Source organism: Lissotriton vulgaris, chromosome 6 (assembly GCF_964263255.1).
Source record: "Lissotriton vulgaris chromosome 6, aLisVul1.2, whole genome shotgun sequence".
In the NCBI taxonomy this organism is placed as follows: Eukaryota; Metazoa; Chordata; class Amphibia; order Caudata; family Salamandridae; genus Lissotriton; species Lissotriton vulgaris.
The window spans coordinates 831353241-831378002 of NC_141694.1; the positions used below are offsets into that span (position 1 = coordinate 831353241).

A 24762-nucleotide genomic window follows, 5' to 3' on the forward strand; every position below is an offset into this window, starting at 1 on the left:
TCTCCTCGACGACTACTTTCTCCTCGACGACTACTTTCTCCTCGACGACTACTTTCTCCTCGACGACTACTTTCTCCTCGACGACTACTTTCTCCTCGACGACTACTTTCTCGACGACTACTTTCTCCTCGAAGTCTACTTTCTCCTCGATGTCTACTTTCTCCTCGACGTCTACTTTCTCCTCGACATCTACTTCCCTCTCGACAGCCTTGAACTTAGCGGCGACGGCGACCTGCGCGTCGATGGCGACGTCGCCTCGAGGGCAAGCAATGATGCCTCCTGGACTCAGTTCGACAGCGATGATGTGTCAACGTCGTCTGTGAAGACGTCGACCTTGTCCGAGGGCTCGACGTCCTTCCCCTCCACGTCAATCTTCGACGTCATTTAGACCCAGAGCCCTGGGTCGACGGGGAGCATTTGGTAGTCATACCTGGCCTCGACATCAACGCCCTCGATGTAGAACGGGATGTGCGTTGTTTCTGAGCCTTCTTTCGACTGGGGAGCCGCCCAGATGCCGACGCATGGGTTGTGGAAGAGGAAAGGCTCTCTCTATGGCCAGATGTCCCACCTGCAGCCTGTTGCCTTCTCTGCTCCAGGCCTTGAAGACAAATCTTCTCCCTGTCACGCATGGACCTCCTGGAGAATGACTTGCAGCTGACACAGAGTATACAAACTCTGTGAGAGTCCGACTTGGCCTTTTTCCTGCCACATTCTGGGCATTTGTCAAATAAAGATGGCATTTTGACAAGAAAACAGTGGCTAAACTGCCCCAAAAAGACAGCAAAAGGAAGGTAAAGGCCTCAGACGTCGAGTGAAAGACTCAAACTATCAAAAAAGCTCAAATATATGGGGCGTGGCCAGCGGGCGACAATGGCGGCAGCAAACTAGAGGGGCTCCCGGCGTAAGGCGGCATCCGACGAAAATCCACACTTAAATCCGCTAAATACCCTGCTCGGAAGCGGTGCTCCGGGTCCTGTGACCGAGCGGCATCTCACGGTACAATTTTGAAGCGGCGGAGCACCGGGAAACGGCAGGGAGACGACGTGACTGACGGGGCCTGGCGACGGCCGACAAGCAGCGGGCCGTGGTACAAGAGGCGCCTCGGCGGAAGTGACGCCTCGGCGGGGACCAACTCCTGGAAGTGGCCACAGTGAGGAGGTAATCCGGAAAAGTCGGAAAAACGTCTGCGTGAGCCTTGCGAGCCACCCGTGAACTGTGAATGTGGACGGCGCTGCGGAAGTGCAAGGCGGGATGCAGCGACGCAGAAAAGAAACGAACACTGTGATGCAGGGAGAGCCGCCGCCACTCCATGGAACTGCTGCAAACCGAGGGGAGTGAATACTGCATGGCGGGGGCTTGGCACCCGCATTGAAGGCACCGTTGGCGCCACAGAATAAAAAGAAACATCGTCGTGGTGGCCGAGAGCGTGCCGCATAACCTGGACATCTCTCCCTCGAGACCTAACCTGGGAGCAGCGGAAAGGGACAAGATGGAGGCGCGGGGTGACTGCAGGCGACCCCCCCCCCCCCCCCGTTTCAAAAAGGCGGCACTCGCGCAACAGCAGGCAGGACGACTCCGGTACAGCGTAAAATAGCTGTGAGAAAGGACGGAGTGCTCGGCCCACACATAAGCCAGGGAAGAGAATTCAGGGGACGAGGAGGTGAAGCGATAGCCCAAATACTCCTGTGGCCGCTGGACTGGAGCTACACGGGTCACGCAGGAGAGCAGCAGGCTTGTTGCAACACGTCTTTTTATATCTCCTGGAGCAGGAACTGGCCAAGTGGGGGACATCATTTGGAGGGCCATAATTGAGGCGGATTTTGCGGTGGTCGCACTAACCTGATAAGCAAGGGTTTAACCAGACCTGCACCCGGCGCCCGACACTTAAGGGCAGGTGCATGAAGACCGGACAGCTGCTGAGAACCCAAACGTGAGGAGTGGGAGACAAACCCCCCCTCTCTGGACGTGCGACACACCGCTCGAAGGTGAGCAGACTGTCGGGTCATCACCATGGCTGGCAGAGGAGGCAAACACAATTCTACACAAGCCAAGCTAGATAAATTCGCCTACAACAAGCAAAATCCCCCTCTGGCGGAACAACGCAAATCCACGGGGAAAACGGCGGAGAGCGAAGGGGCAAAGAAGGTCACGTTAGACAACGTGATGAGTGCTCTGGCGCAGGTGCAGGCAACGGTGGGGGCAACGGCGACAGAAGTAACCCTGATACGTGCGGACTTCCAGAAAATGAATGAAAGGGTGAAACAAGTTGAAGTCGTGACTAAATCCTTGGTAGAAGATGTATCGGAGCTGCAAGTGGAGATGGAGAAAATGCAAGCTGAAAACAAATCACTCAGGGAGAAGCTGGACGATCAGGAAGGGCGCTCTCGGAGGAACAACGTTCGCATACTGGGAGTTCCGGAATCGGAAGCTACAGGAGCTATGGACCTTTATGTGGAAGATTTGATTAAAAAACAGCTCAACCCCAAGGGACTTTCACACTTCTTCTCCGTGGAAAGGGCCCATAGAGTACCAGGAGGGAAGCCGAAACCGGGGGCCCCACCGAGACCAATACTAGCAAGACTTTTTAACTTTTGCGACAGGGACGCCATTTTGCAGGCGGCCAGAGTGGCACCAGCCATCCAGATCCATTACTCCAGGATCTCCTTTTTCCCAGACTACACGGCGGAAGTTTCGCGAAGGAGGAGGATGTTTCTTGAGGTAAAAAAAGACGCTGCGAGAAAAAGAACTGCCATACTCAATGTTGTTTCCAGCCAGACTGCGGGTAGTCGCTGACAAAAAAGTATGGTTCTTCGACACCCCAGATGCGGCCAGGGACTGGCTCGAGGGGTGGCGCACCGCAGGGCCTCCACGCAGATCGCATAGGACAAACCACAGACGCCGCGAAGGCAGCCGGACCGAGTCACTAACATCTGACAGAGAAGAAGCAAACAGGTCTCCGACCCAAGAACATACTGAGGCCGAATGAGAAGAATAACCAAGAATACCCGGAGCAGTAATGGACGCTGCTGTTTTTTCTATTTGAACTAAGTGCATATTTGTCGCAAATGGAGGCTGGCCTGGGACACCTGGAAGAGTGCAGGGATGCCGCCTGCCCGAGGAGATTCTCTCCCCCAACATGCAAGTACTCTGGTTGTGGGATGGGTTAAGCGCTCTGCTCAGTTGGGAAGGCGGGCAGTTGAAGGTCCGTCAAGCAGGGAGGCAGGGAGGGGGGGTTGTTTAGTAATTGTTAGAAATTCACAAGTAAGGTCGAGATATGAGGTTTTACATTTGCGTCGCTTAGCTGACAGGCAGAGGCAAAGAGTTCGGACCACAAGCCATGATAGGCACACACACGACTACAGGACTAGATATGGCGGATGGTCTGACACGTAGTGCGGAGGGGGTTGAGCCACAAACAATAGGCTCCCCCCTACGGATACTGACATGGAATGTGAGAGGTCTGGGAGATAAGGTGAAACGCGGCCTGGTACTAACAGCACTGAAGAGGCAGAAGCCTGTCCTAGCGCTCCTGCAAGAGACACACTTAACGGGGGGGGGGGCGTCCAAGGCCCTGGACAGGAGAGGGTACAAAATGATAGTACATTCAGAGTTTACCACAGGATCTCGGGGGACTGGCATTTTAATCCAGAAGTCCTCACAATTCATTCCGCTAAGCACCAAGACTGATGGACAGGGATGCTTTGCGGCCCTGCAGGGACAGTGGGAAGGACGGCTCATCACCGTGGTCTCGGTGTACATCCCCCCAGCGCTTCACTCAGTGAAGCTTCCGGCACTAGGCGACTTTTTACTGACCCTTCCCGAGGGAGATGTTATTCTTGGGGGAGACTTTAATGCCACAATAGACACGCAGCTCGATAAATTCCCGGCGACGGCCCCGACTGGGGGACCTTCCCGCTTCCAACGATTCTTGACAGCTATGGGTCTCATCGATATATGGCGACATGCTCACCCTCAAGAGAGACAATACACCTTCCATTCCACTGTCCATAACAGTCTATCGAGAATCGACTACTTCCTAGAGCTGGGCGATGGTATACAGCACGTAGACACCATAGACATCCATCCTAGAGGTATATCGGACCACTCTCCAATCACCCTGACAGTCTCCACCCAGGAGAAGTCCCGTAAAGGAATCTACCCCATACAAGCCGCATATTTTAAGGTCCCTAAGGTCAGGAAGGCCCTCAAGATGGCGACAACACAGTATTTCACGGAACATGTCGCCTCGGTGCGTTCCTCGGAGGTTCTGTGGGAGGCATATAAAGCGGTATTTAGTGGGAAAGCCATAAACTCGATCACGGACTACAAAAGGGAGAAGGCAGCCGAGCTGGCTAGGCTAGAATTGGCACTGCGAGATGCGACAGCAGCGCACAAGACACTTCCCACGCCAGACACGTCACACGCACTACACCTCCAACAACAACTGTACACAGACCATGTTCGACATCAAGTGAAAGGGCAAATAGCTGACACACAGAACAGGATTTACGATGTAGGGGATAAGGCGGGTAAGATGTTGGCCTGGCTGGATAGGAAGGGGGAAGCTCCAGAGGTATCCAGCAAGTGAGGGACAGACTAGGAGTAGTTCACACAAGCCCTGAACAAATAGTGGAGGCACTTGCAGTACATTTTGAAGAGGTCCACACCCCAGAGAGGGAAGTATCAGCAGGAATGGCTAGGGCGACTCTAGAACAGATCGGGACTCCGACGATACATCCTGAGGCAGCAGCTGAGTTAGATGCAGATATAACGACGGAAGAGATACACATGGCTATACGAACACTGAAGCCCGGTAAGGCGCTTGGACCAAATGGCATACCAATAGAGTGGTACCAGACCACGCCGGAGAGGCTAAGTGAACACCTACTAGATATGTATGAGGAGTGTAAGGAGAAGGGCGAACTTCCACTGGATCAAAGAATAGCTACCATAGTAGCTATCCCCAAACCTGGGAAACCGCCGGAGGATTGCTCCTCGTACCACCCAATCTCCTTGCTTAACGCAGAAGTTAAAATCCTGGCCAAAATCCTTGCCACCCGAATTATGCCACATCTACTCGATCTCATACATCCAGATCAATCCGGCTTTATGCCTCACAGAAATACGGCGCTGAATCTACGCCGAGTGCACGGGGTGTTGGCAAGGGCGGAATCGATCCCTGAACAAGCGGTCATACTGGCACTTGATGCAAAGATGGCCTTTGACCTAGTCGAATGGAATTACCTGTTTGAAGTCCTTGCCTGCCTGGGTTTCGGCTCCAAGTTTATAGCATGGGTTAGGGTGTTGTACACTAAACCAGTGGCACAGGTGGTTGCAAATGGTCACATTTCACGAACATTCCCCTTGGGGAGAGGCACCCGCCAAGGTTGCCCCCTCTCACCATTACTCTTTGCTATTGCTTTGGAACCATTGGCAACTTTGAAACACACACGCCACTACTGAAAGGAATACACTGGGCGGGGGGCTGGGAGGACCGACTCTCACTATACGCGGACGATATGCTGGTGTACCTAACGGACCCAGAACGTGGGGTGCCGGCACTCCTGACTCTCTGTGATGAACATGGCAAGATCGCGGGGTATACGTTAAATTGGAATAAATCAGAGATGTATGTTCTGAAGGGCCCTGTCCCGACATTGAGCGCAGAATGCCCCTTAAGGGCAGCTGGCTCTTCCTTTAAGTATTTGGGTATCCATGTTACAATGGACCCAACGGAATTTATGCAGAAGAATCTAACACCACCCATGGAGCGGCTTAAGCAGGACGTCAAGTTCTGGGCGGGGCTGCCTCTAACGATGCTGGTTAAAGCGGCACTTTATAAAATGATGTCCCTGCCCTGTTTCTTATATGTACTTGAGAACACACCGTACCCGGTGGCATCGGGATACTTCAGGAGGGTAGCGGCATTGGTGTCAAGTCTTTTATGGGGTAACCGCCCGGCACGCATTGCACAGGCCAAAATGCACAGGGGATGGTTCGACGGGGGAATTGCGTTGCCGAATCTGAAATTGTATTATTGGGCAGCACAACTGAAACCCATTAACCAGTGGATCCATGTCCCGCAAAATGACCCGGCGTTCCAGGAAGACAGGGCGCAACTCAGCACAAATAGCCTGTTGGCCCTGCTGTATGACCAGCGAAGAGTGCGCAAATTGGTAGGACCCACGAGACTCACCGCAGGGCTGTGGCATACAGCGCTAGCGGCGCTAGGGTGGAAAGGAACACAAACCAGGCTTACACCACTGTGGGACTCTCGTGCCCTGGGAAACCTGAGGAACAGCAGGGGCTTCTCTCATTGGGACGATATAGAGATATCCATGGTGGGAGACCTATGGGAAAAAGGAGAGGTACTTCCATTTGACCGATTGAGGGAACTATACGACCTGGGAGTACGGGAGTCTTACCGCTACGTTCAGATACGTCACGCACTGCTCACTGCCATTTCCCCTGGTGCGGGGGTGCCAGAATCCTCCCCGCTTGAGGATCGCCTCCTTACAGATTTTATGACTGAGCGAGCGACTTCACTTACATACCGCAAGTTGCTTAACAACTTGCCGGATCCAATGATTCAATTGAAGGATAAATGGGAGGGGGACATAAACGCAATGGATGAACACGAATGGAATGAAGCGCTGGCGTCGCCAAAAGAAGTTGGCATCTCTGCGAGGTTAAGGCTAGTACAACTTAAAGTTTTACATAGAGTATAGTACACAAGGACGAACTGCACCGCATTCACAGAGCGCAACACCCCTATTGCCTTCGTGGTTGTGGGAAGGAGGGTACGTTCTTCCACACGATATGGGACTGCCCACGTATCCAGGAAAACTGGACGCAGATAATGCGTACTATATCGCAGACCTTTGAGACCTCCCTGGTCCCTGAGCCACGAAAATGCCTACTAAATGTATGGGGTCCCAACGATTTGTCCAGGCATGGCCAACTCTGGGTTACTTTAGGCATGATAACAGCAAAACGAGACATTGCGCAGTGCTGGGGAGCGGGGGAAGTACCAACGAAAACACAATGGTGCTTGAACATGGACAGGGTGACGGTAACAGAAAGGGCGGTATACTCTAGCCGTGCCTGCCCATGGAAATGGAATAAAATCTGGACTTCATGGAATGTGTACAGAGGAGAGATCTGTGATCCCCTGTTGGAGGACGATCAGCTAACATCAGATGAGGAGGGGTAGGAGGACTAAGTACTCTAAAGGGGCAAGAAGGGAAAGGGAGACCACGGGTCACGGGGGAGAACCTAGGACCTAGATGACAGGGATTTGAGGGACTGGAAGGGTGGGACCCCGGAAGAGCCACACTCAAGAGAGCCCACTTATCCCCAGCCTTACGATTGTGTGCCGGCTCTGCGGGACTTTGTATAGGTGTATACAATGGGAACGCTTACAGAATCAGCTAATGCGAAACTGACTAATCATTGATGACCGCAATGTGATTTCTTTATGTTTTTGTTAAAAAATAGAAAATCAAACCTGTATAGATCAGCAAACAATTATGAACTATGTACCGTTTAAATTTACTTCGTAATTAACATTTCCAGAGCAAGACAACCAGCTTGTGGCTTCAACCTGTTAATACGCTACTACCAGAACGAGTTTGCGGCCGGCCCCATGGGTTGTAGGCCAAGAGCTGTGTGAAACTGTAAGGTACAATAAAGGTTTAAAAAAAAAAAAAGCTCAAATATCTGAAGATATACCACTAAAGGTAGAGCTCAATGCTCCAGGGTCCTGCTAGCAGGAGCCGGAAAAAAGAACTGAAAGTAACTAGCCTTTGGCTGTGCATCATAGGATACAGAGGGTCTTCGGAGGGTTCCTTAAACGCATGGTATCCATTTACAGACACATATTGGCAGCCTATGGGGCTTGTCTGTCCAACCCTTCCTCTCTATCATGACAAAGGATTTTTGTGAAGGGGAGTTGCTCTATGTGTGAAACTTAGTAAAATGTTAAATTTCAGTGTTATCTGGCTATTCTTTTTCACTTCAGGATGAAGTACTGGCCAGAGTAGCCTTGCTAATTTCAGGCTGCATTATTTTTCTTTGATTTTCTCTTAAGTGTCTATGCAGGATTGCAGAAGAGGACAACTTAAGAGACTATTTCGATTGCCCCGGGGTCCACGCACATGGGCAGGACTATTCACATGATTATGACTATACTCAGAGATCCCCTACTACAGAAGCATAGCTACAAACCGCAAGATAGCGAAATCAGGGTCCATTTATATAAAAACATTGGTTTCAAACCTTCTATAAAATAGTTGCTGTCTAGCAACTTAACAGGAGTAGACAGATAATTCTGAATTAATATAGTATATATCATGGAAAGAGCAAATTAGCACTGCAGAACTTTTACTGCGTGTCGCATCCTGTTTTGAGTCTACCTTCTCAAAATCATAACATGCATAATAATCCAACCCCTGGTACCTTAACCTGTGATGAGTAGAAGTTAAAATGTTCCTCAACTTTAAAAGAATTACTTAACATCAAGACAAGAAGACATGAAACCTCTGTGCAATCCATGCATTTCACTTACCCAAAATACAGCACACAGAGTTAACACCAAGCAGGTCTAGATAAAGATAAACAAAGGAAAGTGAACCCAAATTATATTTGAAGTAGGCACTGCAAATATTCTAGCAAAAATAATAGTAAGAAACAATTTTCTCAATATAAAATCAAACAAACTTATACACAAAGCCTATTGCAGTTTCAACATACAGTTATTGAAATGCCCCATAAGTAACCTTGCGTTCTGTTGCAAAACAATGCCCTAGTCATCACAACTAGAATACTACAATATCCTAAACCTTTCTTGGAAATTTAAAACAACTTAGTCACAATTTTTAGAGGTTGCAGCCCTGTAAGACCGGCATTCAACTGTTTCAAATGTCCATATTGGTCCACCCTTCATTATTGTTCCACACAGATTTAAAAAATAATGAACAATTATCAGGCAAATTATATATCTGAATAACGCTGCAGATTTAATATACCTGTTGTAGGAGAAACAATTCTATTAATAGCAGTGACCTAATTTCACAAGCCCTAGTGATCATTAGCTCAATTGCTCCTGGAAAAAGCTTTCAAAATGGGTCCAGACTACAGTTTTAAGATGAGCCTGAAAGAGCAATATTATAATTTTAAGGTGTAGGAAAGTGACAGTGGGAGATAACTCTGTAGCAGACATGGGGATAACCAGATAAACACTTGCCCATTATTAAAGAAGCAGGAGTCTAATACACCCTGCTTTCGTTCACTGTGTTAGACCTTTCTGTTTAACTGACTACTATTAACACTGCCTTCTGAAGCAAGACAAGGCCTGTGTGGCTTAAGATTAGAAGCCTATAGAAATATCTAGACTTAAAAATATGTTAATGAAAGAATGAGACAAGGCATGCGCGCTGCGCGTGTGCTTATTTTTAAGAAAATAAGTATATTGTAGTATATTTTTAAGCTTAAAGATAACTACAAATGCAAGACGCACCCAAAGGGACAAACAAAAGAAAAACAGTTGGGGAATTACGCGAAATCAATCTCTCTGGAGCTTAATCTTTCGTACTTAAGAATGTCCTGGTATCTGTAAAACCACTGGTTTAAACTTGAACATGATACAAAAAAGAAAATCTCCCCCCCCTAAAAAAAAAAAGAAAATCATTTCACAAAAGAAAAGTGAAAAAGGAATACATACCACCACGACTATTGTAGCAATCAATCTGGTTGGCTCAACCATTTTTTTAAGTTGCTTGACAGGTCCCATCAGAAAACAAGTGCTATCAGAGAAGAAAACAAAATTGGACAAAGGTGATTAATCAAGTCGGTGAACTTCTTGCCACTTAATTAACATTGTATTTGGTGTTTGTAAGGAAACATGAGTTTTGCAGGCCCCCTCCCACTCTTTATTGCCCCCATTTTTACTACAAGGTACTGGTAAAATGGGTCTGAAATGCCCTGAGCCAAGCTGAACAGGACTTAGTGCATGTGCTGACCCATAAAATGCTATATATTTAGTTGAATTATCCCCAATTGGCATAACCCGACTTATGGTACTTAGGGCCTGTAGGTTGAGGTGTCTCTTGTGGACTGAAGCACTTGAAGTTCCCACAGAGTATGACAAGGTTAAAAATGGCTCTCAGTCTGCCACTGCAGACTGGAAGGGCATTTTAAAACTGCTAACTCTACTTCACCATTTAAAGTCATGACAAAACCCAAACCTCCTTTTTAATGTATCTAAGGCATACCCCTGCCTAAGGAGCCCTAAGGCAGGGGTATGTCTGTTAAAAAGTGGAATCCATACTTTTACAAGCTCCAGCATTAAAAACCCTAAAGAGTGGTTTTAAATTTGGAAAGTCTAGGAGGCACATTGGTACGCACAGAGTTACAGGCTGGCAACCCAGCCCATTTAATTTCTGAATGGGACTGCAGTACACGGGGCTTGTCCTGCAAACAGCTTTCTGCCCGGCTGGGGAGACATGCTAACGTCTCCAAGGAACGGACACAGTAGGTTCCCTAAAGTAAAGAGGTGTTACTGGTGTTCGCAAAGAGGCCGCCTTTTGAAGGGCGAATAGGTTACACTTAGGAGACGGGCACTTTATAGTTTAGGCAGGCAGGCTGGCACTGGGTGGGGGGGGGGGGGTGGGAGGGAATCCCAAGAAAGGGGGAGGCACAACAGAAGGGAAATGAGGGAGGTAGTAAACCTACCAAAGAGGTTCCCTCAGAGCCCCAGCACCCTAAGGAGGGAGTCAAACCCCAGCCCACCTCTTTCAAGCAGAGTAGTGGGGACCAAGGTTGAAGAAACTCTTGGAGAAGAGGTTGTGATTTGACTTCCAGCAGTCAGGGCACCACAGAGGGGATGGGGTGTGCCCCAAGAGAAACATTGCAACTGGGGTGGCTAGTGTAGCCTTTGAGGAGGACTCCTCAGATGAGGTCCTAGTAGCTTTCAACTGTTAGGGTAGCACCAGGTGAGGTCAGTGACCACCCTGTGGCGTCAGTGTGCCTAGAGGTATGGGGTACCCTTAGCTGACATAGGGTAGTCAGTCCTGACCTCCCCTAAATTGTCCCCACGCAATGGCCTCCCAGAGGTTGGTATGAGCACAGAGAGGGCAGCCACCTAGGGTGCTGCCTGTCCCAAGGACCCTAGAGGTCCTGTCCATAGAGTTAAGAGACATAAGCCACAGAAAAAAGATAATGGTGGGAAAGGAAGGCCACTCTTGGGTAGATCGCCTGTGGGTTCCTTACTAAGTAGGGAGTGGCCCCAAGACTGGCCCTGGTGGGCCCCTCTTGACCCCCAAGAAGTCCTGGAGAGACAGACACCTGCTCAGATTCAGTGTGTACCCCCTGACCTGGCAGAGGATGGAGTGGAAGGAGGGTGTCTGCCACCTGAGGTGGTAGCTCTCCACTGGGAAAATCTGGAGAGGCCCCAAGAACTCACATTAGCCCCTAATATAGCCCATCCACCTGTCAGTGGAGGGCTCAGGGTGTTGTTTTGGGCACTCACAGAAGGCAATAGCCCTCTGTTGGGCGATTGCCTGTGTGGAAGTACTACCCTTAGCATGGGGGGTCAGACCCCATGAATGAAGTAAGGTGGGTCCCCTGATCCTGTTGGTCACAGTGGGGTCACTGAAGTGTTGGGTGACCTAGTTGGGTCAGCTAAGTATTTTCCTAACTAAGGTAGGGCTAGGTTAGGTAGGTACCACAATGTCCAAGTTAAAGGGTGGAGGAAGGATTGGCAGATACAGTCCTAGCCAATGCTCAATTTAGGTTGCAACTGGTCATAATTGTGGTAGGTCAGCTCCGCAGTGGGAATGACCCTGGTAGAAGGTTGTAAAGCAGAGCAGGCCCTGCAATGGTCCACCAGTTTCCCTACATCCTTCCCCACTGAACATTCAAGGAGACTTACCAAATGTCATGTTGAGTTCTCCTGTATGTCTGAGCTTGGTGGGGGGTTGTGTATGAAACAGGCTTTTTCAGGTTTACCCCTTGTACATTTTGCCCCCATTTTGACTACTGGGTACTGGTGTAATGGCTCAGAAATGCCCTGAGTCCTGCTAAACAGGTCTCAGTACATGTGCTCCGACCCTTAAAATGTTGTAGTTTTAGTTGGCATATCCCCAATTAGCATTCCTCGACTTACTTGTAAATCCTTTTTTTTTAATCTTTATTTTCAAATTTTCTTATACATTAACTCCTTGGACGCTCATGACGAGCTCAGCTCGTCATGATGTACACCTCCATACACTCATGACGAGCTGAGCTCGTCATGAACAATGGGGAATCTCAAGTTCCAGCACAGGAGGAAAATAACACTAGCATCGATGGTGTTAAGAAACAAAAAACATCAAATGTGGTACACTGTCAGGAATCTTGTCACAAATCAGTCACATACTTGCAATATGAAAATCAATGTTTAGGCATAACAGTTGGGGGGATGTTCAAAATAGCAAATCATACTTATAAATCCTTAGTATATGGTACCATGAGTACCTAAGTCCTGGCGGTTGAAGTGTCTCCCATGGACTGCAGCACTAGTTGTTCCCCCAGGAGTACACAAAATAAAACATAGCTCCCAGTCTGCCACTGCAGACTGGAAGGGCAGTTTAAAACTGCTAACTTGACTTTGCCATTGATAATCCCGGCCCCCTTATATACCTTGGTAAAAGACATGTTGTCCAGAGTTTTTGATTTTTGATTTGTGTAATTGGATCATTAGAGAAGTTATTATTTAGCTTGGGTAGACATTGCTGATACTGGCCAAATAAGTAGCAGGTGATGTAATATTTCAGGAACCATGAGCCCTCTATATTTAATGTTGATGTCACGACATAGGTTTTGGGTGTTAAGTAGTCTTATAGAGACAGAAAATAACTCCTAAGAGCAATCCTTCCACCATTTTCCAAAATGGCAGCTATAATGAAGGAAGAAGAGACATATGTAGAAATGAAATAAAAATGTTTTTTAATTCTTTTATGTATACACCAAATTAAGTTTATGTTCTGAGTATGAAAAAAATTATGTCACTCCTGTTTTTGACAACTTTTCATAGTTCACTTTATTTATTTCACTTTATTTGTTTCGGCAATCGCTTGTGGTACATTTGCAGAATGTTAAACAGTTGAGAAGAGCATATAGACAGGGGTCATCTTTTTGTAGCACAGGTTTTGCAAGTACATGTACGTGTAAATTCTGGGGGAAAGGCTTTAGAAATTTAACAGGTTTTAGCACTTCATCAATATCTTCCCAAACAAATTCGCACACATTTTTCGCTACATATGCATGACCCAAAACATTTTTTTATAGACTTTTTATTTTTATTAAACACAAAACAAGCTTCAGAGACATAGCATACATAGACATAATAACCCTAAACATTTACACATATTCACGCTCTTTTAATGTCTCCATGCACATAATATGACGTCGGTGAAAGGTCACTTAGCAGGCTGATCTCTCAACTCACTTTACAGAAGATAGTTAAATGTGTGACAGTCAGAGCTCATTTTCCACACATGCACAAAGTATTTTTAAATGTCTTTAAAGTCACATTCTTCTTCTGTCCCAGCAAATTATTCTAGAAGCTTCACAGGTTCAGCAGTTAAAGCTCCAAGCGTTGTTGCAATTTTGCTCATAGTGTCATCACCTGTAAGAATATGTGCTTTTATAAGAACACTGGGCATCTCCGGGTCAAGTTTCTTGTACAGAATATGAAGCGGGATTAAGTGTCTTTGCTCACCTGTTCCATAGAATATACATAACTCTGACAATCTTGACTAATGAACATTGCAACAAATCTAAGTAGCACAATAATAACATCTTTGTCATTTGACAGTACAATGACTCGATAGGAGCCATTTCGAACAGCCCACTCCACATCTGGCACAACACAGTCAGCTTCCTCCAATTTGCTGTTAATTTACGAACAATATGGCCCGTACCTTTTGAAATTCTCTGCAGGCGCCAACTCCCATTGATAATCATTACACTTGCAATAATGGGAAATTCTGTGTTCACTGAAGCATCAGCAATGTTTTGGAGAGTTGCCATATCCAAGTTAATCTTCTTCGATGTTGATATCCAAAATGTATTAAGTTGCACAGGTATGGGTTTTTGATGCAGGCATGGTCAATTGTTCCACTTTTAGACATTCATCTAATTCTCTCACCTTCTTTGACAGATAGTTCAAGATAACGGTCAAAGACAATGTGCAGTTCTTGCAAGGTGTACACTGACTTTGATATCTGTAGAAGTCTGAACGACCTCTCCGATGTTTTGCCTAGATGAAAACTTGACCATTCGCCATTGTGACACCGTCCACAATAACAGCAGTTTTCAATGAGGATACCTTTTCGAATAACAATTCTTCGGGTGAAAGTTTTTTTTTCGAGCTCTTGAACAAGTTTGTGCTTCCCTAGTTTGGTTGCAGTCTCTCCATCAAATGCATTTGTTGGAAGAAGATCATACGAAAGAATGTCCTTGATAAATTCACCCCTTTCTTTTGCTACAACCACCCCTCTATGTGATTGAGAAAGTTGGCTTTTTGTAACTTGTTTCGTAGTGGCTGGTTGGATGCAACTCTTACAATGGCAATTAAAGCATGGAAAGTTAGCATTAGAAATGTCAAACAGCATTTTCTATTTCAATACAAATTTCTCTGCTTCAGTTCTGCGTATAGTTTTGATCCATGTTCCAGGACATCTGGTAAACGTGTCTTTATATAGTTATCCACATACTGTTTGGTCACAAAGTTATGTAGTCGCACAGGCTGAGTAATTTCAAAGGGGTTTACTTTCTGCTGCATGAAATGAAGGCTACTGTTAACATGTTTATTAAAACATTCCTTTCTCTTTCCCACAAGTATGTGATGAGGAACAGTTTCACAATGGTTCAATAATTTTGAATTTTTAATCTCTCCGAAAACATTGCATTTAGAAAGGACTTCATGGTAGACTAGCTGCCAATGAGCAACATATTCACTTTTACTGACCAACAATTCCCTAGCAGCTTTTCTGTGATCTCTAGATCACCTGTTCCAGGTTCATATCTGGAGCCACAGCATTGAACCTGCCCTCTCTGTTTTCCACCACAAAATGTCTTTGTATGAATGTTCTATAGCGGTATGTTTTTTTCGCCTCTAGCTTCTTCACTCTTTCCAAATACGAAGACCCATATCTCAGGTAGTTCACACAAACAAATTAGCAAAAAACAGTCATAAGTGACTCCATAATCTTCACATGCAGCTCCCAATCACCTTCCTGATCTGCACGTATCCAGTTTTTCACTAGAGCTGACATGTTTGACACATTTCCGCAGTACATGCAAAGTTGTGATTTTTCTTTACATTCTTTGACAAACTCTACAGACTTGTTTTTTCAGGTTTTCTCATTTAGAACGGAGTGTACCTAACATTGCTTGGCTTTGCATTATGTCTTTTGAATGAAGTGCACCCTGTGCCTTGTTCACTTCAGAGATAAGATATGCAAAACCTAATTTGTCATTCTTGTTACAGAACGCATTCCAACACAATGGTTCTATACCCTCAGATATGATGAGTGTAACTTGCAATGAACCAACATAATGAGTTCTGCTCAGTACTGACTGGACAGTTTTGCTTCCAATGATTTCAGCCTCACTAAGTGCATTGTCTATGCCACATCCACTGAGATAACTTTATACACACTGCAAAACCTACTGGATTGCTCATAAAAATGTCAGCTACAATATGGAAAAAACCCTCATCGCAGACAATTGGCAGGTCTTCAAGCTAACCATGCACATTTTGTAACATTTTTTTAGAGCTATATATACTGTTGCCAGTTTGTGACTGGATGTTGTCTTACATGCAAAAACCTAACCTTCTTCAATGGGTCAGTATTCTGAGAGATCAGAGAATAAATTCCAGCCCACAGACGAACTGGCTTTTCTTCATCTTTCAGTCCGAACCAAGGTCCTCATCCTTGGCTCCACCCCCTCTGCCTGGGACGACTCCTGGTGTCAGACAACACTGGGAGCTGCCTCGACCCCCACCGACCATGCATGCAACCTGGGGTTCATCCTGGACTTATCACTTTCAATGACCCAGCAAGACATCTCCGTCTCCCCCTCCTGCTTCAACACCCTCTGCATGCTTCGCGAGATCTACAGATGGATCCCCACCGGAACCAGAAGGACGGTCACCCAGGCCCTCATCAACAGCAGGCTGGACTACGGCAACACCCTCTACGCAGGAACCACCGCCAAACTACAGAAGAGGCTTCAACAAATACATAATGCCTCCACACGCCTCATACTCGACATCCCCTGCCACAGCCACATCACTGCCCAACTGAGAGACCTGCACTGGCTGCCCGTCAACAAGAGGATCACATTCAAGCTCCTCACCCACGCTCACAAAGCACTCCACAACGCCGGACCAACATACCTCAACAAATGACTCACCTTCTATACCCCGAACCACCAGCTTCCCTCCATTGACCTCGCCACCGTTCCACCAATCCACCGAACGACCTCCGGCGGCAGATCGTTCTCCCACCTCGCCGCCAAGTCATGGAACACCCTACCCATCCACCTGCGACAGACCCAGGACCAGGAGACTTCAAGACCTGGCTGCTCGAGCAGTAGCAGCAACTCACCCCCCCACCGCCTTGAGACCTTCACGGGTGAGTAGTGCGCTCTATAAATGTTTTTGATTGATTGATTGATTGATTGATAAATTCAGGTAAATAAGCTATGCGGTCCACAGCATCAGATAGAAAAAGATTCATGTCCCCAGCCACTTTGAAACTTTCTGGTAGACTGGGTTGTGTTGATGGCTTGCAGTGATTTTGCACATGTTGGCAAGGCAGTGGGTTATATGTTTGCAGCTAACAAAGCTTGTTTTCCAGCAGCTACTTCAGTGGTACACGCTTGAAAAAGCATTATGGCTGTATCATCTGTGCTGGATGTTCCAGACAAAGAAAAGCTGTCTTCAAAATCATCAAGAGCAGAAATTGCAAATCGTTTCCCGGTGACTTGGCAGTGGTGTGCTGTTGGATTCACAAGATTTTACAGCATGAGTTTCTAGCAAGTTCTTGCTCCGTATTATGTCATAACTTGTTGATACACCAAACCTATTCATTGAAGTGATTAGGACTCTACTTTTGCATTTGTCATAGATTGCGTAGGCAGTCATCATGTGTAGCAGAGTTTTTTCTTTTTGCCGTGACATAATTCATAAAACATGATTTGGAAAAGACAATACATTTGCACAGCATAAACCTGTCGGTTCATGGGATGTCTTGCACTTTTTCGCTTAATCTTCAAACCCATTATCAAGGTCTGCTTCTGTTCCAAACTCAAGAACTTAAGTTTGCAACAGTGTTATTTTGCTGATATTAAACTATGATGTAAAAACTGCTAAGACAAAATCAGGCAATTTTATTGACTCCCGTGATTTGCGGAGCCCGGGGGCAAGACAAAATTTGTCAACAAGTCCAAAATCATATCTTTCAGGATTTTTCTTCAAATGGTTCCTGCTGATTTTACTGCATCATGTGATCTTATTTTGGCAGCAGGAACTACAGGAGTCAAATCATCTGAGAACACCATAAGTGGCTTATTCTTTTTGTTAGACTGACAAAAACAAATTCTGTCTGTACATTCACACCAGAAATATCATAATTTCATTATCGTGGATCAATACAGTTTCATCAAAGTTGACCACTTTTTCTCTGATCTCACCACGTGTAAACCCATAGCCAGCACCCAAGAATGGCTTGAAAACTTACTTTGCCTTTTCAAAGAGTGTTAATTTAACTGAAGGCTGGTGGTTATGTTGCTGCTTGGAGCTCATCTTACATTCATATTTCCGAATGTATGGACGCATGCAGTTTGGGGGGGGGGCTCGCAGTTTAGATGAGCTACTTGGCGGAAAACTTAATCTTGGAAGAAACTAGCTGCAGATAAAAACATATTTGCCCTTTGAGACTCACATACTCAGTACTTTACTCTTTTGTCAATCACTTTAGACCTTGTTCTGGTTAAACCACAGATGATCAGAAGGGGATCTTCCTTTTTAGGAAGTAGTGCTCTAACACACCTGCTAGGGTGTCTTGCTTCATCATCGGGTATTTGCTCCTCATGGGGTCGGCGCGAGAGGGCTCTTTGACAGAGATCTTTTTATGTAAAAAAGCTGTGCTGATGAGTGCAGGTATGTGGGACAAGTGACAAAGTGGGTTAAAAATACTATGGGGTACCCAAAAAACTGTTTTATTCCAGGGTCCCCCTGCTAAGGTTAAAAACAATGCATTGGAGGGAGTTGAAAATAGCCTCTCAGCACTAGCATGAATATCCATGCATGCAGTCACTATCATGCCCTTTAAATTATCCATGGAGAGATTCTCCTATTCTTCCTTCAAATACTCCTCTATTTATCCAGCCATCTCAACTTGTATTTACTCGCCATTCAAAGATACAATCCTTCATTCATGCTTTCACTGACCAATCCATCACCTCAACTCATTTTCACCCATCATCAAACAGTACAGCAGTATAAAACTGCCAATCAATGACAAAACTCTTTCATTAAAAAAAGAAGTCACAACAACTGCTTTTTAGTGTTTGCTTGTGCATCTGCATATATCTGATTATGTGTTTGTATGTGTATATTTGCATGGCTGTATAAGAGTGACTGCTTGTGACTGTGGTCATGTGTCTGAGCATACGGCGGTACGAGTAAACAAATGTGAGAATGCTTGTGCAGGATCGTAGTCAATCAATCACTGCATTTCTAAAGCGCGCTACATACCCGTGAGGGTCTCAAGGCGCTGGGGGGGGGGGGGGGGGGAGAGGAAGGGGGGGGGGGCGCTACTGATCGAAGAGCCAGGTCTTGAGAAGTCTTCTGAAGGCCAGCAGGTCTTGTGTCTGTTGTAGGCTGGTAGGGAGAGCGTTCCAGGTCTTGGCGGCGAGGTAGGAGAAGGATCTGCCGCCGGCAGATGTTTTCCGGATACGAGGAACCGTGGTAAGGGCGAGGTGGGCTGAGCGGAGTCTTCGGGCGGGGGTGTGGAAGCTGAGCCTGTTGTTGAGGTATGTAGGTCTGGTGTTGTGTAGTGCTTTGTGTGCGTGAATGAGGAGCTTGAAGGTGATCCTCTTGTTGACGGGGAGCCAGTGCAGGCCTCTTAGGTGGGGTGGGATGTGGCTGCGTCGGGGGATGTCGAGGATCAGTCGTGCCGAGGCGTTCTGGATTCGTTGTAGTCCTCTCAGGAGCTTGGTTGAGTAGAGGGCGTTCCCGTAGTCTAGTCTGCTGGTGATGAGGGCCTGGGTGACTGTTTTCCCAGGTTTTCTTGGGTCACGCATGAAACAAACCACAGATCTGTACAGGAGAAATTACCTAAGGTGTTCAGTGGATGAAGGCAGCCATGACAGATGGGCTGTACAGTTCACACAGGAGGGTCACAGGCAGGCCACGGCTGTCTACAGTAAAATGCCCCAAGAGCAACATGAAGCAAGCAGAGGCATGCACTGGAAAGAGGCAGCCAAGGGTGATTCTCAATGGAGATTAGACAGAAGCAACAGAGGCAGCCAGTAAGCAGATATCCGGTAATGGTGTTGGTGGTAGTGGTGGTGATAGGGTAATAATGAGGAAGGAATATAATTAGGTGAGGTGAAGTATAGATGAGGTTTAGAGCTGGGGACGGGATAAGAGAAGGTCAATAAACTGGTCATCCGACCCTTTCAAGGCTCTAACCAAAAAAAAACCAGAAAAACGCCTCAGTTAGACGTCCTTAACCTCTCTGGCCGCTCATGGACTTTCAGTCTGATGCCTTGGTTAAGTAGAATGGGAAGGGTTTAGGGGTTAAAGAGTATGATCAAGTAACTAGAAGGCAGTCAGTAGAGGATAATCTGGTACAGTAATAAGTTTGTTTGATATGGAGCATTTTAGTTTATGTAGCTTTTAAAGTTTTTCTAGACTTTAACATAAAACTTTCAGCTAATGTTGTATTGTACATTGGTAATCCTGGTAGGAGCTTCAGTTAAGTTTGATGCCACGTACTGAGCAGATCTCTACTAAGGTATGGCTGAAAAATATTAAGAGTATGAAAGAACAAACAAGGTACAGTATGGTGTTATCTCTATCAGAACTGAAAAGTACACTGACAATGGGGGTAATTGTGGTAGAAGAGCAGAACACATTTGGAGACAAGCAAGACTCAAAATACAGCAGGTAGCGACATGGCAGACTCAATAGGCCTGGTGACCATCACGTCTTGACTGTCACTGACTTTATACTTTAGGTTTAACAAACTTTCACACACTCCTCTCACCACTGACCCAGACCAACTAGTTCCTCCTGAAATCTGCCTACACTTTCCACTGCTATCTGCATGGCTGCTCCTTTTGAGGAAGTAGGTAATTTAAGTTCTTTTTTTATCACGTTTCGCTCAATGTAAAGAGCCAATTAAAGTTTTTGTAAATTTGACCTACATAGCGCCTACTACCCGCGGCGAAGCATTGAAGCGCTTTGTGGCAAGTAGTACACTACTCCAGAACCCAAGGTTACAGCTTAAGATTTAGTGGATCAGTAAAAAGTGTTCCTAGACACAACCAATTCAACCCTTCCTCCATCTGAGGCCTATACACGGAGTGCCTGTAAGTGTGTTAATATTAACATATGCTATTTACAGAACTATGGAATGCAATACTCATTTCGCAGGTGGGTCTAAATAAAGAATTACTGACTCAAAAGATGAACATGCTAGTGTAGGTTGAGCAGCTGTGTCAGTCTCATTAGGAAAAACATTTTGTGCTATTCTTCCATTATTTTGCTGGGTTTGTGGCAATCAATTATCATTCACTTCCTTTGTTGCACCTGCATTAGAACGTAAACTTTAAACAAACTATTTCCCTACATTTCGTAACTGAGTCAGAAAGTTAATTTAAAAATGCAGGGATATACCAATATACCAATCAGCTACTTGGGTTTCAGCAGTAGTAAAAAGGTAGATTATGTTCTTCTCTCTTCAGTTCAAAAGTGGTTTTCAGAAGTGGGCCAAGATGAAGGAATCAGAATGAGGAAATTTAGTGTTCATGGTCTTCATCTCGAGAAGCTCAGAGGGGTGGGTGAGTTGCTTGTTTGTCAGTTGTCACGGCTGACTCAGAGTTTATCTTAGGAAGTAGTAGGATGGTCTTAGGATTCCTAGGCAGAATTGGAAAGGGGAGGTGGAGAAGGGAATCCTCTGTTAAGGTACGCGCTGTACAACATGGCAAACAAAATATTGAAAAACCCAATAGAACTTGCATAGGCGAGACCTATTGTCTTTACCAATGCTTGTCCGAAAATAGCATCTATGAGGGAGAAAGACACTGGGTTGTGGCTGCACACCAAACTCGAATCTGTGGACGAGCTATGGGCGCCGCAGAGTATTAACTCCCTGCTTAGAGCCTCCGTTATCGACAACATCCGTCTTGGCTTCCACGGCTTGTCCTCGGCTGTCAAGTTGAAGCTGCTCTTAGGCATGCTGAACCTCCCCTGCAGTATGGTGGACAAAGAGAGGAGTCCAGGAAAGACAATTATTTGAGGGCTGTACTGTTACTGGCCCAGTGAAATGATTGAGGGACACTCTGTGCTTCACTGTTTGACCTGAGAGGGACCACGTGCCATGCTGGAAGTCTCTGGAGTGCGTTAAAATGAGGAAAAGCAGTGACTCCAAAGTCCTGTTCTGCCCGTGCACTAATAAAATAAAATCCGTTTTAGTGTATGTTTCAAACTGAAAATATTTTGTAGCGACAATGTTTCCACTAATTCAGACTAATCTAACAAGTTGAAACAAAAAAAATTCTGTTACATTAGAATACTTGTTGGAGACAACTTGAGGCTTGAGGATTTGTTGCAGTGAAACTTATTTTACTAAAGATTCTTCAGCCTGTGAATTTGCTGGTGCTAACTAAGATGCCACAGATATGGAGGGAGCAGCAGGCAGGGCTGGGGAGTGGCAGGAGAGAAAAAAAATAGTACCTAAATCAAGTTGGGAGTAGCGCCTAGGCACAGATTAAACTGAATCCCACATTAACTTGGCCCCTGCTCCACAGCAATGATCGGAAGTAACGTTGGGAAGTAGATTCTTGTTTAGGAGGGTGATAAAGAAGAAACAGGAGTACAGCAGACATAGGTGAGGCACTGGCATGGTCATTCAAACTCCATGTTAAAACGCACAAAACGGCCAATGGTGGGACGTCAGAAGAGGGGAAAATGGATGAGAAACCACACAGAGTACTGAAAACCCCAGAGAGGAAGAAAAAATTGAAAAGACTCCGTGTGAAAAAATACCATAATTCTTCTAAAAGGTAACCATCAGACAAGTTTTGGCAGAATTGCATTTGACATGCAACATCAAAATGTCATAAGAAAGACATTTCTTATGACAAGGTGTTCACGAAGTGCCTAGGAGTGGTGGCTGCCTATCTACCAAGGGGTGAGGGGCGGCTTCTTTCCCTAGCTCAACAATTGGCTTAACAATGGCAGCAGCCAGCAAAGCCTTACTCACACTCTAGCAGTGACTTCCCTGCTCCACTGCCTGGGATTCACTATAAATGCTTCTAAGTCCCATCTCCAGATGCTACAGATTCAACACTTCCTGGTTTCTGTGTTTAACACAGTCCCAGTGAAAGCCTACCCCAATCACCAGTGTGTTGGCATTTGAAACAGCTGCAACCTCTTTTTCAGCACAATTAAACGAGCATCCGCAAAACCAGTAGGTCTCACCTATGAGAGCTATTGGCTTTGGCAATGTTTTGTAGCCAGGCAGTACAGCAGCGCAGATGATTTGCAGTGTGGGCAAAACTAATTTTGAAAAAGCAATATGAGGCAGCCAGGGCTAAACCACTTGTTTTTGTTTTGTTAAAGTGCTATAGTGCTGGATGCATCATTGTCCTATTTTATCACTATTATTTGTAGCCATGCTGCATAGCAGACACACTACTATGTAGCATGGCCACATATCATTGCGAAAGTCAGCAATGCCTGTAAGGTACAGCATGAACAAAAGGCAATAGCAGAGCCAATAGTCTAAAAGTTGAGACTTATTGGCTTTGCCAATACCTGTTTGGTCTAGGCACAACACCTCTGTGATTCTGAGCTAATTGGTTACTCTCCCAATGTGTGAAAATAAAATAAAAGTGTCATGTGGCAAAAAAATCCTATCCCATAAAGAATACAATTGCGCCCACATCCATGTCTCAGTGAGGTTACATTTGGAAGCAGATCTGTTGTCAAAATAAAAGCAGACCACCTCTGTTGTCACAATAAACATTCATTTCAAAGGAGAAAAGGGCGTCTTTGAAGTGTGTGGGGCATAATAAAGCATACCTACAAATGGCAAGAGCTTCAAAAAGGTCGGCAGGGAAGAAAGAAAAATAAAAGAAGTACCTCAATCACAGTGTGATCAGCGGAAGGACAGCAATCAAGCTGACACTACCAGTACTTGGTCTGTGCTGCAGCCAAATGAACAGGAAGTGAAGTCAGCAGGTGCTGGCCAATTAGGAGGCAGCATATAACCCTGACAATTAAGCCAACTAATGTTAAGGAATGGGCCTGCTGCATACCCTTTGTTGTATACAGTATCTCTTGCAACTGTGAGCACTTGTGCTGAAGCAGGCAAGATCTAATCAATTCGGGACATAACTCCCCACTTAATGAGGTACTCATTTCCCATAGAAATCTTGGGAAGTTAACCTGTTAGGGAAAAGGTGAGAGGTGAATGTTGAGGAAATTGATTATAGTATAGGTTATGCTACCTCAGAGCAGTCGTATTCTCGGTCTAGATAACATAAATGGATGTTCACTGTTCTTTCTAAAATATAAGTAATTTTCCTTTGCTGTTTACAACATTGGCTGGTAATGATTAAATAAAAAAGTTGATAAAAAAAGAGAAAAAAGAAATAAAGAAGAACCCTCCTTATGGCTGAGTCTTCTGAAAATTGTCTCTTTGAAAGTCTGAACTGAATAAACTGTCTAGATGAATGTCTTTTTTTTTTATATATATATTTTTGTTAATCCACAGTATCACATAGACAAACAAATATTCACAGTATACAAGACATCAAAAAAGAATACAAAAAAAACCTAAATACAGTCATCTTACAGAAATCATATTCACATATTCATATGGTCAAAAAGTGCCCCCAAACATAAATACCCATTTTCCGTTTCGTAGGCCCTTTCACCGAATACAAACTAAACTCTAAATTAAATATACTATAAATCCGGGCTCGCCACATTTCGAAAGCTGGAGCTTCGGGCTGCATCCACGAGGCGGCTACACAAAGGCGTGCTACAGCCGTGGCCATAAAAAGTAAGTAGCAATGCTTATACGTAGGTCTTCCTACCTCTGATCATACACCAATAGTCTTAGAAATCCCCTCACATTTTGTAGTTAGAATCCAAAAAACGTTTTCATTCGATAGGAAGCTTTTGCTTGATAGTGTTTTTAGAGAGCACATGCAGATATGTATTACAGATTTTTTTTTTATAATAATAGGCAGTTGCGGGTCTTTGGGATACTTTTAAAGCTTTCTTTAGAGGGGAAGTCCTGAGTTTTGGGTTGTATTATCAAAAGAAAGCAAAATTATAACTACAGGAATTATATACTAAATTGAGAATGTCGGAAGAAAACCTTGCTCTAGGGATATCGCTTCATGATGATATTGCTGATCTTCAAACTAATGCAGCTAGATGTCGGGATAATATTAATCTTTTATGGAACA

At 45.4% G+C, this 24762-nt stretch overlaps 1 protein-coding gene across 2 annotated transcripts in view; it reads right to left on the bottom strand.

Moving 5' to 3' along the window:
• Window positions 1–24762, bottom strand: part of SFT2D1 (SFT2 domain containing 1) — a 222664-nt gene that overhangs the window by 62587 nt on the left and 135315 nt on the right. Inside the window, exons 4-7 of one of the 2 annotated variants that reach the window (XR_015296488.1) lie at window positions 9722–9803; window positions 7712–8602; window positions 691–837; window positions 194–450 (exon numbers count right to left, since the gene is read on the bottom strand). Coding sequence is in view for 1 of the 2 variants with exons in the window: in XM_086925296.1 (XP_086781422.1) it covers window positions 8567–8602; window positions 9722–9803 (118 nt within the window). In the remaining variant the exon portion in view is untranslated. The remainder of the gene's footprint in view (window positions 1–193; window positions 451–690; window positions 838–7711; window positions 8603–9721; window positions 9804–24762) is intronic. The other variant, XM_086925296.1, reaches the window with a different exon arrangement.